This window comes from Mus caroli, unplaced genomic scaffold (genome assembly GCF_978045245.1).
Source record: "Mus caroli unplaced genomic scaffold, Mus_caroli_1 scaffold_16, whole genome shotgun sequence".
In the NCBI taxonomy this organism is placed as follows: domain Eukaryota; kingdom Metazoa; phylum Chordata; class Mammalia; order Rodentia; family Muridae; genus Mus; species Mus caroli.
This window is the reverse complement of record NW_028227271.1, coordinates 99,298,268-99,316,088: the sequence shown is the minus strand read 5'-3', so window position 1 is coordinate 99,316,088 and position 17,821 is coordinate 99,298,268. Positions and strand designations below refer to the sequence as shown.

At 41.6% G+C, this 17,821-nt stretch overlaps 1 protein-coding gene across 4 annotated transcripts in view; it reads left to right on the top strand.

Moving 5' to 3' along the window:
• The window catches only part of Ttc33 (tetratricopeptide repeat domain 33), a 37,244-nt gene extending 28,180 nt beyond the window's left edge, over positions 1-9,064 (top strand). For all 4 annotated transcript variants that reach the window (XM_021183158.3, XM_021183157.3, XM_021183159.3 and 1 more), the window contains exon 5: positions 4,848-9,064. In XM_021183158.3, coding sequence (XP_021038817.1) covers positions 4,848-5,201 — 354 coding nt within the window. In that variant the 3' untranslated portion in view covers positions 5,202-9,064. The remainder of the gene's footprint in view (positions 1-4,847) is intronic.
• The last annotated feature ends 8,757 nt before the right edge of the window (positions 9,065-17,821 follow it).

The window sequence follows — 17,821 nt, the reverse complement described above, 5'->3', positions numbered from 1 at the left end:
ACCCCACCCTGTCACTGCACTTTGTTCCCTTAGACTAATTTACTTTTGTGTCATTTAATGTATATAGAGATGACTTTATGTGACTATAAAATCTAGGAACATTAGATGAGAGAAAATATATGATGTTTGTCTTTCTGAGATTGGCTTGATACACTTAATATGATTGCATCCATTTTCCTGAGAACAATATAAGTTCATTCTTCTTTATAGCTTAAAAAATGCATTGTATATATATATATATACACATACCACCGTTTTCTTATCCCTTGCTCTGATGTCGACACCTGGGTTGTTTCTTACTTAGCTGTTGTGAGTAGTTGTTGCTTAACTATCGATGTGTAAGTACCTCCGTGTCGTGTCTCCTTGGAGTCCTTTGAGTAAATACCCAGGAGTGCTGTAGCTGGATCAAAGCTAGGTCAGTGTTACATCAGTTTTTCCTAAAAAGCCCTTCATGCTTTTCATGATGAAATCTTACTGAGTTTTGATTTATGTTCTCTAATAGCTAATGAGGATAAACGTTCCTTCATGTTTATTGGCCATTTGTATTTCATCCTTTTCTATTTTGACATTTTTAAAAGTTAAAATGTAGTTTTATCGTCACCCCCTTTTCTTTCTTGCCACCAACCCTTCCTGTGTCCTCCTTCTTGTTCCTTCTCAAGTTCATGGTCTCTTTTCTGTTATTGTAGCTGTATATAACATACATATATAGTATATGTAAATCTACAACTGTATAAGTATAACCTGTGTGGTCAGTTTGGTGTTAATTGGTGTGGTTTCAGGATTGAGCACATGGTGTTGGATGACAGTCAGGGTGCCCATCCCTGCAATGCCCGTCTCTCCTCTCAGGGTTCCTTATGTGTCTGCAGTTCTTTTTCTCGTGGTAGGGTCCTGCGTGCTTTACCCCTTCTTCATTACAATGTCTGATGGAGGTGTAGGTGGCCTTGTTTAGGCGCGCAGATTCTTGCGGTATAATGGGTGAGGCTTTTCTGGGAAATACAGTCTCCCAGCAGATTTCCTAGGCCTCTGCTTCTTAGTCGTCCTTGATGGCCCCTGGCCTTAGGTCCAGAAGCTGTGTTGTGGATTTGAATCAGTTGTTTATATGTTTTGGGCAGTTGTGCTTTTCTGTAATGGTTTCCATCTGTTGCCAAGAGGGGTTTCTTTGATGAGTGGTGAGAGCTACACTTACTCGTGGCTGTAAGGATAGTATTTACAGTGCAGTTATATATAGTGCTGGTTTATCAAAGTGGCAGTAGAAGGTTCTCCTCTGAGGTCCGAGACCTCAGGAGCCTCAGCAGGTTGGCTAGGTTTCCAGTACCAAGCATCATTGAGCTGGCATTAAATCCCGTTAGATAGCCATTGGTTCCCACCAAGATACAGATCTCCTTATTGCAACCTTAGGGATAGTTTGCCATGCTGAGTGTTGTAGTGCTTCAGAGGCGTCACAGCTGAGTAGGACCTTTGGTGGCTTCCCCTCTGAGGTAGTTTATATATATCTTCCAGTGTATGAGCATTCATCCCAGGGAGGGGGCTCTCCGGTCAGATCCTGCTCAGATTTTCTGAGTCTTGTATCTCAAATGTATGATTTCTTCAGCAATAGGGATTTAACGCTCCACCTCAGAGTCAACCAAAAGCAGTAGCAATACCCTAAAATGTTTTGGAGTCTCTTGGACTACCCTGATCAACACCTTGAAAGTGAGTTTCTCATGCCTGGTACTAGAGTTTTTCCTCGTCTATGGCTCTTGAGTGGAGCATTACTCGTCCAAGTGGCATAGCGTCACTTAAACCATGTATGTGCATGTACACAGATACAGAAATATGCATTGTCTATAATGTTAGGTACATAAAAAAATCAAATGACTCCTCAAGAACATTCCTTCAAATATCCTTAGTGCAGTCTTCCCTGCCTCCTTCTCCCCTCCCTCCTAACCCTATTCCCCTTCCTATCAGTGTATCTTGTTCTCTAGAGAATACTTAGAGGAAATACATCCACCCAGTGGGCTGGAGACTGAGAAAGCAGGGCAAGAGCAGTGCAGAGCAGGAGAGGCGTGTTAGGAGAATTCTAGTTTAGGTGATAGGGACTGAGAGAGTAAGAACATGGAAGAAAGAGGGCAGACAACAACAACAGCAGCAGCAACACCAGTGACGGCGACGAGAGAAGAGGATTGCTGAAGAATATTTACGATTTCCGGGAGAAGCTGGAAGGGAGAGGAGAGCAGGCAAACTAGTAGGGAGTGAACACTGGTTCTGTTCCCTACGAAGCCCTTAGCCTCCAGTGCTGAAATTCGCTGGGTCCGCCTTGTCAGCTGGGCATAGGTCATTATCACCTTTTGTTTTCCTTGGTGGCTGTTTGTGATACACACTGCCTAAAAGTCTTCATTCCTTGATGTTTTCCCTCCTTTCCCCAGTCTCATTTTACCCAGTGACAATTCTTATGCTACATGTTTCAATTGCATAATTGGGTATTTCTTTGCATCACTGTACTACTGTTTTGTGAACAATAACTCTTCATTTTTATTATTTTATTTTTGTTCATTTTATATCTTTAACTCCATTCCCCCCTTCTGGTTCCCTCCTGCCACAGTCCCTCCCTCATGTGAGAGAGTGGAGGCCCTCCCTGGCTATTTCCTCACTCTGCCACATCGGCTCTGTAGGGCTAGGCTCTGCTCCCACTGAAGACAAATAGGACAGCCAAGTTAAGGGAACAGATTTCACACATGTGCCACAGCTTCAGGGACCAGCCCCCCGCTCTAGTTGTTCATGGCTTACATGAAGACCAAGCTGTATATCTGCTGCATATGTGTAGGGGAGCCTAGGTCCAGCCTGCATATGTTCTTTGGTTGATGGTTCAGTCTCTGAGAGCCCCCAAGGGTCCAGGTGTCAGGTGTTGGTACTTGCCCATGGGATGGGTCTCATGTTGGGCCGGTTATTGGTTAGCTATTTTCCTCGGTCTCTGCTCCATCTCCTGTGCCTGCATTTCTTGTAGACAGAATAAATTTTGGGTCGAAAGTTTTGTGGATGGGTTGCTGTCCCTATTGCTCCACCTGGGTTCCTGGCTGGCTACAGGAGATGGCCTCTTAAGGTTCTATATTTCCAATGTAGAGAGTCACAGCTAAGGTCACCCCTATTGATTCTTGGGCACCTCCCCTATCCCAGGTCTTTCCTATGTCCTTAATATACTTCCCTCAACTCCCCACTGCCATGCAGATTTCCATTCATTCTCATGGCCACCTGGCCATCTCCCCTGTCTCTCCCTCTCTACTTGTCTTAGTCAGGGTTTCTATTCCTGCACAAACATCATGACCAAGAAGCACTTGGGGAGGAAAGGGTTTATTTAGCTTACATTTCCACATTGCTGTTCATCACTGAAAGAAGTCAGGACTGGAACTCAAGCAGGTCAGGAAGCAGGAGCTGATGCAGAGGCCATGGAGGGATGTTCTTTACTGGCTTGCTTCCCCTGGCTTGCTCAGCCTGCTCTCTTATAGAACCCAAGACTACCAGCCCAGAGATGGTCCTATCCACAAGGGGCCTTTCCCCCTTGATCACCAATTGAGAAAATGCCTTACAGTTGGATCTCATGGAGGCATTTCCTCTACTGAAGCTCCTTTCTCTGTGATAATTCCAGCTGTGTCAAGTTGACACAAAACTAGCCAGTACACTACACCTGGTCCTGAGCATCACCTCCTGCCCCTCACACCCCATTTCGATGTCACATCGATGTCACATCTCCTACCCAGCTCCCTCCCTCCACCTGCCTCCTATGACTATTTTATTCCCCCTTCTAAATGAGATTCAAGCTCCTCACTTGGGCCTTCTTGTTCAGCTTATTTGGGTCTGTGGAGTGTAGCATGGGTATCTTGTATTTTATGGCTAACATCCACTTATTTGTGAGCACAAACTATGCATGTCCTTTTGGGTGTAGGTTACCTCTCTCAGGATGATATTCTCAAGTTCCATGCATTTGCCTGTAAAATTGATGATGTGTTTATTTTTGATAGCTGAATAGTGTATTCCATTGTGTAGATGTAGGACATTTTCTTTATCCATTCTTCAGTTGGCGGATATCTAGGTTGTTTCCAGTTTCTGGCTATCATGAATTAAGCTGCTGTGAGCATAGTTGAACAAGTGTCCCTGTGGTATAGTGGGGCATCTTTTGGGTATATGTCCAGGTGTAGTATAGCTGGGTCTTGCGATAGAACTTGTCCCAGTTTTCGGAGAACCTGCCAGATTGATTTCCCAAGTGGCTATACAATTTTGAACTCCTACCAGAAGTGGAGTAATGTTCCCCTTGCTCCACATCCTCACCAGCTTGTGCTATCACTCGAGTTTGTGATCTTAGCCATTCTGATAGGTATAAGATGGAATTTCAGATTTGTTTTTATTTGCATTTCCCTGATGACTAAGGACTTTGACTCTTTCTTTAAGTGTTTAAGTGTTTAATCATAGAGATACAGAATTTGTCAAATGATATATCTTCATCTATTGGGACAAATCCTATGATTTTTTTCTTTTATTATGTGGTATACTAGTTGTCCCATGTTGAAATATGTGAATAGCATGATTCTTTTAAGATGCTTAAACCCTCATAGCAGTGCCCCTGATTTAGTAGCTTTTAAACTAAAACCAGAATTTTGTCAGTCTTCCCCATCACACTTGTGTTTTGTCTCTACCATAATTATCTAATTATTATGGCAGAATCCTGTCTTTTTAAAAAATTAATTGTAAAAATTATATTTATATAAATGTGTGTGTGTGCCAACATATGTACCCATACTTACTTGTAGGTATGTAATTGTACCTAACTTGGAGACTTTTAGAAATAACCCAGATAAAACCATCTTTCCTCCCAGGCAATTCGAAGCTTTCAAGTAGCCCTGCACATATATCCGATGAACCCTGAACTCTGGAAGGAAGACCTTTCTTGGGCCAGAAAGCTCCAAGAACAGCAGAAAGTAGCCCAGAGGATTGAAAACAAAGAAATGCCCCCGGAAGGCCCAGACCTCTCTCCAGGGTCCATCCCAGACTATGACTTTGAAAGCGATGAGATTGTTGCTGTTTGTGCAGCCGTGGCAGAAAAACAGAAGTCGGTGTCTGCAAATAAAACAATGGTTATTGTGTCGGCGTCTGGGACTGTAGAGATCGTAAACGAGAAGGAAGAGGGCTCTTCCACCCCAGATGGCTCCATCTTTATCAAAGCCCGGTGAAGCCATACACAATGGAGAGGTGTTTGAATCTTTTCCTTTTTGTTTGTTTGCTACTTAATGTTTTGATGACATAGGGATATGCACTGTGGAGGAAGAGGGGAAAAAAGAAATCCTGTTTTAAAACGATTTTTTTTAGGTGAAACATACAAAAATCAAGTTGTGGAATTATTCTTTAGTGAGTGGACTGTGCTTCTGTAACTTCAATATATATACTTAAGGTTAGCATCTTATGTGAAATGTGTTTTGATTGATAAGCATTTAATTTGACTGTATGGGAAAGTACCCTTAAAGGCACAGTTTGGAAAGTGTGTTCTTGAATAGTGTGTCTTGACAGGCGTGTTACTACAGTGCTGACACGGAGACTTTGCTTTGTGATAAAGGAAGAAGTGTGCGGTTTCTTTCCCTCCTGTAAATCTGCTGTTGTCATTCTCCCATTTTTCTTGCTTCACCAGTGTAAGTTTTCATCAAGATTGAATATTGCTGACATTCTTTTGGATTCAAAGTTATTGCTTTGTTATATGTGAATATTTGAAATATTTCAAGTTTGCCTAAAAATGCATGCAGATGTATGTGTCCTGAACATTTCTTTGAAGGTTTCGTTGTTCTTGTTGTTGTTCTAATGTTCTAATTTGTGCTTCTGTTTTGACTTTAAAGTTAAAAAGTGTTAAGTGTCTTCTTCAGTACTTGATAACTGGATACCGGTGTGTCAGAGATGGATTCATTTTACTGTCAAGATTGAGTCATCTTTACCACAAGTCAGTCCTTTGTCAAGATGAATGGCATTTGCAGATTGTCAGTAAAGTCTATTCCTGCATTATCCTGGTCAAAAAAGTTTCTTTCCTTTTATTCTTTTAGGGGAGAGGCTAACTACCCTAGAGCGCTGGATTAGCTCCCTGCCCGAGCTGCATCCTCAGACCTCTTTTTCTTATTTTTGAAAGTGTGAAGAACCTTGAAAGCATTTCTTGTCTTTAGCCCATGCTAGCCTCAGGGTTATCTTCCTGCCTCAGCATCTAGACTGCTGGGAATACAGGTATGATCTACCATAGCTGACTAACACGTCTTGCTTATAACTTTGCAGTGAACAATTTACAAACATCTTTCTAAATAGCTTTTTTGGGAACTGTTCAGTGAAATGAAAAAAATAGTTACAATTTCGATTAAGTATAAAATCTCTCTAAAAGTAAAAAGACAGAGTTCTTAGTGTGTCAGTGTGTGACTGACAGGGAGCTGGGATGTGATGAATAGTGTAACCCACAAGTACGAGGTGGGTATGGTAAGGAAGCAGATCAGAGTCAGGAGTGGTAGCAAAGGCTGTAATCCCAGCACTCAGGAGGCTAAGGCAGGAGAGTTGTAAGTTCACGGCCAGCCTGGGCAACGTAGCAAGCCCTTGCCTCAGAAAAAAGCAAAATCGGTCGAAAAATAAAACAACACAAGAAGAAGTTTATTAGAGACTCTCAGTCACAGTCACAAACCACTACTATTATTGCTGAGTTACTGTTTTTGTTGCATGTATTATAGTGCAAGTATATGCAGTTGTTAGGTGCTGTTCATTCTGATGCTATTAATGATGAAACTTTTTTCTTTAAGAGATATAAATTATCTCAGTTGTATTATGTAGTCTTAGCAAAAACTGTTGGCACATATAAATGTGGTCTGTATTTTTATGAGGATGATATTTTTGAAGTATTTTAGAGGAATGTTCACTAGGTTTTTTTTTTTTTTTTCAGAGTTAGAGAATCAGCACTTTCCTTAAGAAGTATTATATACCGCCCTCCCCAATTATATCTTCAGATAATTAGCCCCTGGATAGAAGAGAGTTTTAGAATGACTAAAAAAATTATTTTGTTAAATAACAAGGGATATTCTCAGAGAGTACCTAGATACCAAGAGAATTGATATGTCACATTTGATATGTTACATACAAATACCTGTTTATTATATAATTTGTGAATAGTTTTCCCTCTGTGTTTTGGAGATTTTCCTCTTAGATTTTGACAATTAGATTTGTATATCTTTTTTTTCCTGTGTAGAAGTATATGTGAGTCACTTGGTATGACCCCTTACACATGCTAGCTAGCTAGTTCTAGGAAGAACTTGTCTTAGTTCGGAAATACATCTCACTTCTCTCTCTTTTATAGTCTTTTATCTGAATGAAGTTACTGCTTGTGAAACTGAAAGATGGTTGTCAGTTAGAGATTGTTCTTGGCGTAGAATCTGTGCCTCTACCTCCAAAGACGCAAGCCCACACATGGCCTGCATGCTGCTTTGCTGCTGCTGAACCTGTTGTTTCAACTGTCCTGGTATTGGTGGGTCATGCTGGTCTTTCTATTACCCCAGTATAAGTTACAAAATAGATGTAAGATGTGGGGAAGGGGAGAATGAGTTACAAAGAAAAAAGAAAGGTTCATTTTGCCGGGTGTGGTGGCGCATGCCTTTAATCCCAGCACTCAGGAGGCATAGGCAGGCAGATTTCTGAGTTCGAGGCTAGCCTGGTCTACAGAGTGAGTTCCAGGACAGCCAGGACTATACAGAGAAACCTTGTCTCGAAAAACGGAAAAAAAAAAAAAAAAGAAAGGTTCATTTCTCCAGACCCCAAAAGATACTTTAGCTATCATTCCGCGTAGGAAGCTAAACATACATCCACTATTTTGCTGGGGTGTGAGCAACAGTATATAAAAGTTTACTAAAGGTGTTAATTCTAATAACACTCGAATTTTATGAATCTGGAGAAGATGATACTCATAATGATATAATTATATTTAATGAATGATCATAAACAACAGTGTTAGTGATTAAAATTATATTGAATATGGATTTGTGTTGTTCTGGTTTCAAAATTTATATGCTCTAGATATTTACTCAAGTGTTACACATCGAGACCATACCTGTAAACTTGAGACTCGTGTTACCTGCTAGGATGCAGTGCCTAGGGTACAAGCATTCTATCATAACTACCTCACAGTCTCGGGAAGTTATAAGGAGGCCTGTCAGAGCTCATGTGTACTGCACGGAGCCTTTGGACAAAGCAGGATGTGATGGCATAAGCATGCAACGATTTTAAGTTGCTCTTAGCTCAAACCAGTGAAGGAGTTGTTTTAGAAAACTGGTATTTTCATGATTGTATCAGGACAGCTCAGCCCTGTCCGCTTGCAGATTATGCTTTGCACGGTGACTCACAGGCTGGCTCCTCTTTCCCAGCAGTAAGAGAATTAATTATTAATCAGCTCTTAAATTTCCTTCAGTCAGAAACCCTTCAAACCCCACTTTGTAACAAACATTCTAGGCTGGGGTTTCATGGCATAGCGTATGTCTGAATGATTTAGGAGCTAACACAAGAACCGCAATCATCATCTTCAGCGTGTGTGCTAAAATGGGATTTTCTGAGATGAGTTTATGATTGCTGGCATTGTAGGTTAGAGAAACTCACTTCTAAAACCAGTATTAAAGCACGCCAGTTTGTAAATTACCCCTTTACAGAAGTAAGTTTAAATGAAATGAAGATTTTTATCTGAAGTTGTGTCCCTTAACCACGTGCAAAATTGACTAGGGCTACGTTGAATGAATGCAAGAGCCATGGTGTCCCTTTGGCTAGTATTCAGTTCCTTAGTGAGTATCAATGTGTGAACTGCCTATGTTGTACTTGGAGGGTGGTGGGAAAGCTAACCAATGTGAACCAACTCCGTTGGGCAAGCAGGTAAGCAGGTTAGGTAGGAATGAATTCCTTTCATCTTGCTTCTTAGACCAGCCAGTGACCAAAGGATCCTGCTCTGCCTCCCACCTCCCAGGGAGACGGAGGACCGGATGTACTGGTCCGGTTCTCCTGTTTTCTCTGGGTTGGTCACGGCTCCTTCCAGCTGCATTGTGATGGGGAGCAATGAAAAGGAGGGGGTGGGCGGGGATGGAGGTGGGGAGTGGGGGAACCGCACCCGCACTTCAGAACTGCCAGTACATCTGTGAGGTCATCTGGCATAACCTCCATGTCCCTAGCTGTCCCCTTAGGTAGGTCAGAGGCCAAGAGGACTCCTTTAAATACTAGGGTTGACTTTGGGCTCACATAGGATCATTTAAGACCCCCTTACATACTAATAAAGATTGAGTGTATTTCAAAGCAAGCATGAAATTTAGTAAAAACAAAATGTAAAAATCCTAATTTCTGCTTTTTTTTTTTTTTTTTTTAAAGTTGTGGAGGTTTTATTGAAAATGAATGATGTTTGTTACAAGACAACACAAAGATTTGCTTACATTACTAAAAGGTCTACTGCTTGGAATAGTAGTAAAGCATAAAGCTGAAGGGGGGACTGTGGAGTGAGTGATAATATCCCGTGCCCATCTTTGTCTTTTCTTAAGTGACTATAATTTAAATATAGGGAACAGCAAGCACTTTAAGTTTGCTGATGGTGCATCTCTGCCGTCACTGCCATCACGAGTAGTTCTCCATCCACCCAGAAAGTCTCCGACATTTTATGCATTCTAGTTCGCCTGCACCCCAGGACCCTGTCTGCTTTCTGTGCTGTCAGTTAGACTTTACTTTTATAGGATTATAAACAGATAGACTGTACAGTTGCACTCTTATGCCTGGCATAGTTTGCTGAGCACAGTGTATGTGAAGTTCTTCCATGCTCAGACTGATCCGTGTTAGTGCACATGTCAGTAATGTCTTCTGTTCTGTTCCTGAGTATTCTCTTGTAGGAATGTACAACAGGTTACTATTGGTCACCATGAACGTTTTGGTTGTTTTGCTTTATTATGAGTAAAGCTGCTATGTACAAATTGTTCATTCTGTTTATGGACATATGTATTACTTTCTTTATCTTAAATGGTTACGACTCCTGTTGTCTGTATAACTTACATGAAACTTTTAAAGATCTCCCAAATTATTTCCCAAAGTTTGCCTTATTCTGTATTTACTAGCAGCTGCTGAAGAGGTGTTCATTTTCTCATACCTTTGTCAATCTTGGTATTGTTCATCTTTATTATTTTAGACAGGCTAGTGGATGTTATATTTTAAGTCTATATTTCCCTGGTGATGTGGGGCTGCATTTCTTCCTTTTTTCTCCTCTTTTCTGACACAGTGTCATGTGTTCTGGCTCAGCCAGGTGTGACGAACTTGAGCTACTGATCTGCCTTTCTCTTCCTTTCCAGTTGTGACAGCAGAGGTGGTGTGGACCATCACACCGGGTTTATATGGTGCTGGAGATTGAGGCCCAGGAGAGGTAAGCACTTCTGGTTGGCCTGCATCCCAGTGCCCGGTGCTGTTTTTCATGGATGTACCTAACATTATCTTTTGGGGAGAAGTATAGATTCAAATTTCCCCATTTTAAATTTTGATTTCCTTACTCCATTTTACAACTAACACTGGATAAGAATTCTTTATGAGTTACTGTTGTGAATATTTTCTCTACCGTAGTTTTCTTCAAACACTATTCAGAAAGTAGACATGTTAGACTTTGGTGAAGGCCGGTATATAGGGTTTTTTCTCTTCTTCCGTTGTACTTACGTGCTGAGAGATCAATTCTTAACTCCTAAGTCACAAGGGATTTCTGTATTTTCTACTATATATTTTCTGCTTTAGCTTTTTGTGACTAGTTTTGTTGTTTGCTAAGTTCATTTTATATGTGATAATAGTAAAATCCGAGGTTCTGTTTTTGATGTCTAGCACCGTTCATAGTAAAACAGTTCTTTCCTACCTGGCTTAGGCCTGTCGTCTTAGTGCTTGGGAGCAGAGGTGCCATTGTGGTATCCAAGACAGCTGGAGCAAGACCTGCCTCAGAAAATAAGCAAGTGCATATATAAATATATAAATAAATAAAAGTAAATTATGTCTTTTTGTGATAAGGTACACAGTTACTATACAAATGTTAAGTCAATTACATTTCTAGGATAAATTTTTCTGAGTCATGATGGATTATCCATTTTAAGTACTGCTCAATTCAATTTGGTAATAGTATATTAAGGATTTCTGTGTCTGTTCATAACAGGATATTGGCTTGTAGTCTTTTACTGAATGTCTGTGTTCAGTTATGCTGAGCACCCCAAAATGAGAAGTAGCCCCGTGTACTCTTCTCAGAACACTTTATAGGTGTTACTGTTCTTTCTATAGACTTAATAGAAATTTCACATGATGTCACTTAGGCCAAGATTTTTCTTTGGGGGATGTTTAATTACAAATTTTGTTTTAAAAATAGCTATAGTGCAGGTTTTATGCGGCATCAAATGATACTATGAAAGCTCTGAAAGAGCTTCACGGCCATGTTGATAGGTCTTACAGTCTGTTAGTACTTGAACGTCTCCTTCCTGTCCCCCACCAATATTTTTTTTAACTCTTACTTACTTAATTTTTAAAAATAATTTTATTCATTTACATTTCAAATGATATCCCCCTTCCCAGTTACCCCTCCACACCCACTCCACCCCCTCTCCCCCCTCCCCTTTACCTCTATGAGGGTGCTCCTCCACTCACCCACTCCCACCTCACTGTGGCTCTAGCTGGGACATCAAGCCTCCACAGGACTAAGGGCCTCTCCTCTCACTGAAGTCAGATAAGGCCATCTTCTGCTACATATGTATCTGGAGCCATGGGTCCCTCCATGTGTACTCTTTGGTTGGTGCTTTAGTTCCTCAGAGCTCCGGGGGGGGGGGGGGGCGGTTAGTTGATATTGTTCTTTAAATTTTGAGATTATCATATACAACATCATTTCTCCCCTTCTCTTCCTCTCTCCAAACCCTCTCATATACCCCTCCCCATTCTCCTTCAAACCCATGGCCTCTTTTCACTAATTGTATATGTATATGTATATGTATATGTATATGTATATGTATATGTATATGTATATGTATATGTATATGTATATGTATGTATATGTATATGTATATGTATATGTATGTAAGCACACACACACACACACACACAACACACACACACACACAACACACACACACACACACAAACACAAATTCTTTAATCTGTCCCGTCTGTATAGTATTACTTCTATGTATTACTTGTGTGTTTTTAGTCCAGTTGGCTCTGGACAATCAGTTTGTGTGTTCTTCCCTGAGGAGGAACACTTCTGCTCCGAGCTTTCCTCAGTTGCCTGTAGTTGCTTGTGTAGCATGAGGCCCGTGGGCTTTCCTCTGTCCAGTGTTTGTTCTATGTTTGGTCAGTCATGTTGGTGGGGCTTTTTGGATGTAGCTTCTGAGACACAATCTTGCAGCTAATCCCTTGATCTTTTGCTTTTTTTTTTTTCCTTTTAATTTTATGTGCATTGGTGTTTTGCTTGCATGAATGTCCGTGAGGGTGTCAATCCCCTGGAAATGAAATTATAGGCAGTTGTGAGCTGCCATATGGATGCTGGGAATTGAACCCAGGTCCTCTTAACCGCTGAGCCACCTCTGCAGCATGATCTTCTGATTCTTACAGTCTGTCTGCCCCTCGTCTGCGGTGTCCCCTGAGCTTTAGCTGCAGTAGTGCTTTGTAGGCGTAGCCACTGGGACTGGGCTCCGCAGCTCTGCATTTTAATTGGCTGTGCTTTTCTGTAGTGGTCTCCATCTGTAGCAGAGAGATGTTTCTTGGAGGCGGGGTGAACACTTCACTCATCTTTGGGTATAAGCACAGCTCTTTAGAGTGTAGTTAGGGACCATGCTGCTTGAGTAGGGTGGTGATTGTACGTGGTTCTCTTTTAAGAGCTACGTCTTCCCGACTCCTGAGTGGTTGGCTGTGTTTCCAGGGCGGGGCCTGATTTCTCTTTTGTTGAGTGGATCTTAAGTTTAATTAGAGAGCTGCTGGTTACTGCCAAGCTCTGTGTGCCGCGGCTGCATGCTCAGGGTTATCATGCCCTGCTGGTCATCGATGTGGTTCACAGTCATCTAGCTGGCTAGGACTGTTTCTTGCCTCCCTCCTTTGGAAGCTTGCATGGTGCCTTCTGGTGCCAGGGAGGGGGCACTCAGGTCGTTCCACCTCAGGGGCCTCTAGGCATTGTTTCTGGGGTACATGGTGTCTTCAGCAGTAGGGACCACTTACCTTCTCCCTGCCACCCCCATTACTTTAAAAAGGAACTAGTCGGTTTTTTCTTTAGTATTTTCATATTTATATATTTTGCTTATTGTATTCTACCTTATACTATTAATGTTCTTCTGTGTTCATACTGCTTATAAAGTGATTGTTAGATTTAGAGGCTTGTTCAGATTCATTTTCTTGGTGGGAGCAGGTGTCAGGGAGGAGGGTGGCAGGCTGGAGGACTTCTACTAGAAGTGAAATATCATACCAGCATGCACCGATTGCCCTTTTCTGGTGTACTTTCCTGGTTGCAGAGATGGAACACCTCACAAAGAAACCTGAAGGCAGGGCTAGCTTTGGCTTCTGGTTTGAAGATGCAGTCCACCAAGGAGTGGAATGCACGGTGACAGGAGCTTAAGGCCACACTGCATCTGCTGTGGGGAAGCAGAAATGTCGGGATGTTGGCACTCAGCTCTCTTTCTCCTTTTTATTCAGCCCAGGACCCCAGCCTAGGAGACAGTGCCACCTACATTCAGAGTGGATGCTGCTTCTTGAAACACCTCGTAGACATTCCCAGAGGTCCGTGTCCTTGGTGACTCCAGATAGCAAGCTGATGAGAGTAACCATCCAATCTAGGTCATCATTTCACTAGAAGTCATAACAACACGAATAATTCTGTTTGTCTTTTGTTCCCCCCCCCCCCAAATTGAGGAGAAACTTTCTAAAACAACTGTATTTTCTTTCTGTGGGGAACAGTTTATATACTGAAGCCATTAGGAGTAAAGACCTCCTGCTGCTGCTGCTTCTGCTGCTGCTGCTTTTTTTTTTTGTTTTTGTTTTTGCCTCATTTTCAGTGTGAAGTCAACACACAAAATGATGGGTAGAATTATGACACTGTTATATGGATGTACTTTGTTCTTGTTCTTCATCCCTCCTCACGGGCCTCCTTGCTTCCCCTGTCCCTCTGCCCAGGTAGTCCCCCTTCTGTTTTCTTGTCATATACAATCCATTATCTGTTGTGCCACGCATGGCCTCCCTCAGGTCTCCTCCTTCCTTCTCATGGTCCGCTAGTCTTATATTTCACACCTTCTGCACACAGATACCTCCAACACAGATTGCTCGCTCTCTCTCTCTCTCTCTCTCTCTCTCTGTCTCTCTCTCTCTTGTTTGCTTGCTTTCTCGATTCTACATATTAAAGGAAATAAGAACAGGATTTGTCTTTCTGAGTCTGGCTTCCTCACTTAATGCAGTGATCTTTGGTTCTGTCCATGTTCCCACAAACAAGTCTTGCTGTGATTTAACATTTGACAAACAGTATGTTGCTTTCCTAGCATTCTCCGGTGAAGACCAACGAACTGTTTAGTTTTGTTGTATCTTATAATGCCCTGCATCAAGACATATTTTGGTATATTTCCGTTCCCAAAATTACCATGCAAGTTAATTTTCAAGGTGGTTGCATTAATTTTGCACTTCTACCAACAGTGTAGAAAATTTTCTGGAGTGTACATGCTGTTCTCATGTGGTTTTACTGTCTTTCCACCACTTCTTCTGAGTTAAGACATTATTAATTGGCCCTGTTGTACATCTAGCTTGTGGTATGTTTCTTTCCTACTGTCTCCATGGAATTCATTATGATTTGCTCGTCTGTATTCACTATTATTTAGTGATGGTGTGTATAATTGCTGCATGTAGTTGACTGAGGTATGGCATACTTATACTTTTGTTCCAGAACTTCTTGTTTTTCCTGGAGTTAGTAAGCACTTTTTGATTTCTGTGTATATATTACAAAACCTCCCCAACTTTAATGAATTTATAATTCTCCTTTTTGTAATGCAAACAATCTTTTTTTTTTTTTTTCAAGACAGGGTTTCTCTGTGTAGCCCTGGCTGTCCTGGCACTCACTTTGTAGACCAGGCTGGCCTCGAACTCAGAAATCCGCCTGCCTCTGCCTCCCGAGTGCTGGGATTAATGGCGTGCACCACCACGCCTGGCTGCAACCTATTTTAAAAACAGAAATTTTGGAATGGCTTAGTGTTCCTTCCCTCTGTATGGCTTCACTTTGTTCTCGAGCTGCTGCACAGTGGATACTGACTGCTCTCACCATGTGTGGAATTCTGTTCTCATTTGAATTAGAGTCTGTTTGATGCTTCTCGAGAAAGTGAAGAACTCACGTGACTATTGAGATTGTGAGCATGTGTTGTTTAAGACACAGGTCAGTTCTGTATTCTCTTCTGCCCCCTTCTTCCGTGGTGGAAGTGGAGAGAGTGCCACAGCAAGGAATTGAGTGAATGAATGAGTGAGTGAGTGAATTAATGAATTGGTGAATGAATGGCAGAGATGTTGATGCTGATTTGAGAACTAGAGGTCAAGCTCTCTTCCTCTCTTCCTTTACCCCATGCCATACTTGCTTGACTCTAAAGCACTGACTGTGGCCCACGGCAGCTTCATGTACAGTGTGACTAAATGGTCTCTTTTGCTGTAAAGTTTTGTTGTCTAGTTCCTGTTCTCATGGACGTGGAAAGCAATCATGTGATCAAACCTTCAGAGTCAGGCTTAGGTTTGGACGTGGTAGTCAGAAGGCATGAGGCAGGGGGATGGTAGAGACCATATCATTATTTTTTGTTCTAAAACTAGTTCTAGTAGGTTATGGAAAATAAGTGTTTAATATTGCATGAATTTTTCTAATGTAATATTCAAGGCTAAAAATCATAGCTAACAGTATTATTGTGCCTGGATTTTACCATGGCCCTTTGTGGTGTCTCCACGAGGAAACCCATGGAGAGAAACATTTGCCATTTGGGAAAATACCAATGATTGCACGACTCCTGATCCACTGCATTTCAACAGTTTTAGCAGTCACATTTCTTTCTTGAACTTGACCCATGTGGTTGCATTTACCTGCTTGTTCACCATGTCATACTAGACAAGACAGGACTCTGTACCAGCCAGTTAGAATTTTCTTACATAGAAAATCTGAGACCAAGTGATGTGAGCAAGTATTCTACAGCCAGGAACTGAACAACACAACAGCCTTTACCATGGAAATGTTAAATCTTACAACCCACCATGGGCCGGAAGATGGAGCAATGGTAGCTTTCTTTTCCTTGGCTGTCCTTAAACTATATACTAGATTCAACAATAAATGAAATTGTGTATCTGTCAAGTTCATTTGTTGACTCTCAAATTCCTTAATGACAGTATTTGTAGATAAAGCATTCACAGGAAGGGTATCAACGTGAGGGCCTTTTCAGGATGCCTGGTGTTTTAGAATGGGGTAGGGTTGGGTTAGCGGAGACACACAAAGGCCATGTGGGAATGTATTGGGAAAGTTGTCAAGCCAACAAGAGAAGCCTCAAGAGAAACCAACCCTGCCAACACCTTGATCTTCATCTTCCAGTGAATAGAACTCTGAGAAAATAGATTCCCGTTGGTTAAGCTATACTCTAGGGTATTTATTATGGCAGCCTTGGCCAAATATTGTACTCAAATGAACCACTAAAATTTTTAAAAAATTTCTTCAATGGACATTTCTCTAAAATATAAAACTAGCAATTTCTATATGTGTATGCTTTCAAAACATCATCTGCAGCAGGCCGTAAGCCCTGTGAAACCCACTTGTTTACTGCCTTGCCCAAGCATGTGCAGTGAGGCTGCATGGGTGGGCTGCCTGCCAGGGTGGACTGTTCCTGGTGATCAGGACCTGTCAGCCTATCTGTGAACGACCTGAGCGCGTGCCTGGAACGTGTGTGAATTCTGATTGGATGAGGTGGGGTGGAGCTAGAAGGAGGTGAGTAGACGGGAGTAGTAAGAGTTTATTTTAGCCCTTGCCCTAGGTAGAAGCCAGTAGTAGAATAGGAGTAGTTTAGCCCTTGCCCTAAGAAGAAGCTGCTGGGGAAGAGAGCTGTAAAAGAAAAAGCCCGAGTAAAGTTGTTGCTAGAACCCGACTTGGTGTCTGTGTCATTTGTGTTGCCGCGGGTCGGAGACTGCGGAGACTGCAACAATCATCAGTCGATAGGGACATGAAATTAAGCTATTACACACCCATTAGATGGCTATAATATATACAACCTTGTAATATTGACAAGGTTATTGAGAAATCAAGGTCTTTATGTTGTTGATGGGAGTATAAAATGGTACAGTCATGTAGAAAACAGGTCAACATTGCCTCAAAACACTGAACCTAGAACTACTGTATGTACCAGCAGTTTCATTCCCAGTTATGAGCCCAAAGGATTAAAAACATTTATGCACAAGAAAGTTCTCAGCATTAATTACAGTAGCTGAAGAGTGAGATCAGTGGAGACTGATTAATTAGAAAATTGGTATATCTATTTCATGGGCTGTTCTTCAGACATGAAAGGGCTAAAGTACTGACTAATGTCGTATTAGCGACTCCTGAAAATGGTATTCTACCATAAAGATGTACAACAAAAATGCCAGTTACTACATTACTTTCTTTGTATAAGATGTTCACAATAGAGAAATCCACAGGAATATCCTGTTTTTCAAGGGCTGGGGCTGAGAACAATGGCCATTGATTGCAGCTGGCATAGGATTCCATCTTGGGATGATGAAAATGTTTGGGAATTGGACATCAGTGATAGATGCATTTTTTTAGTTGAACATA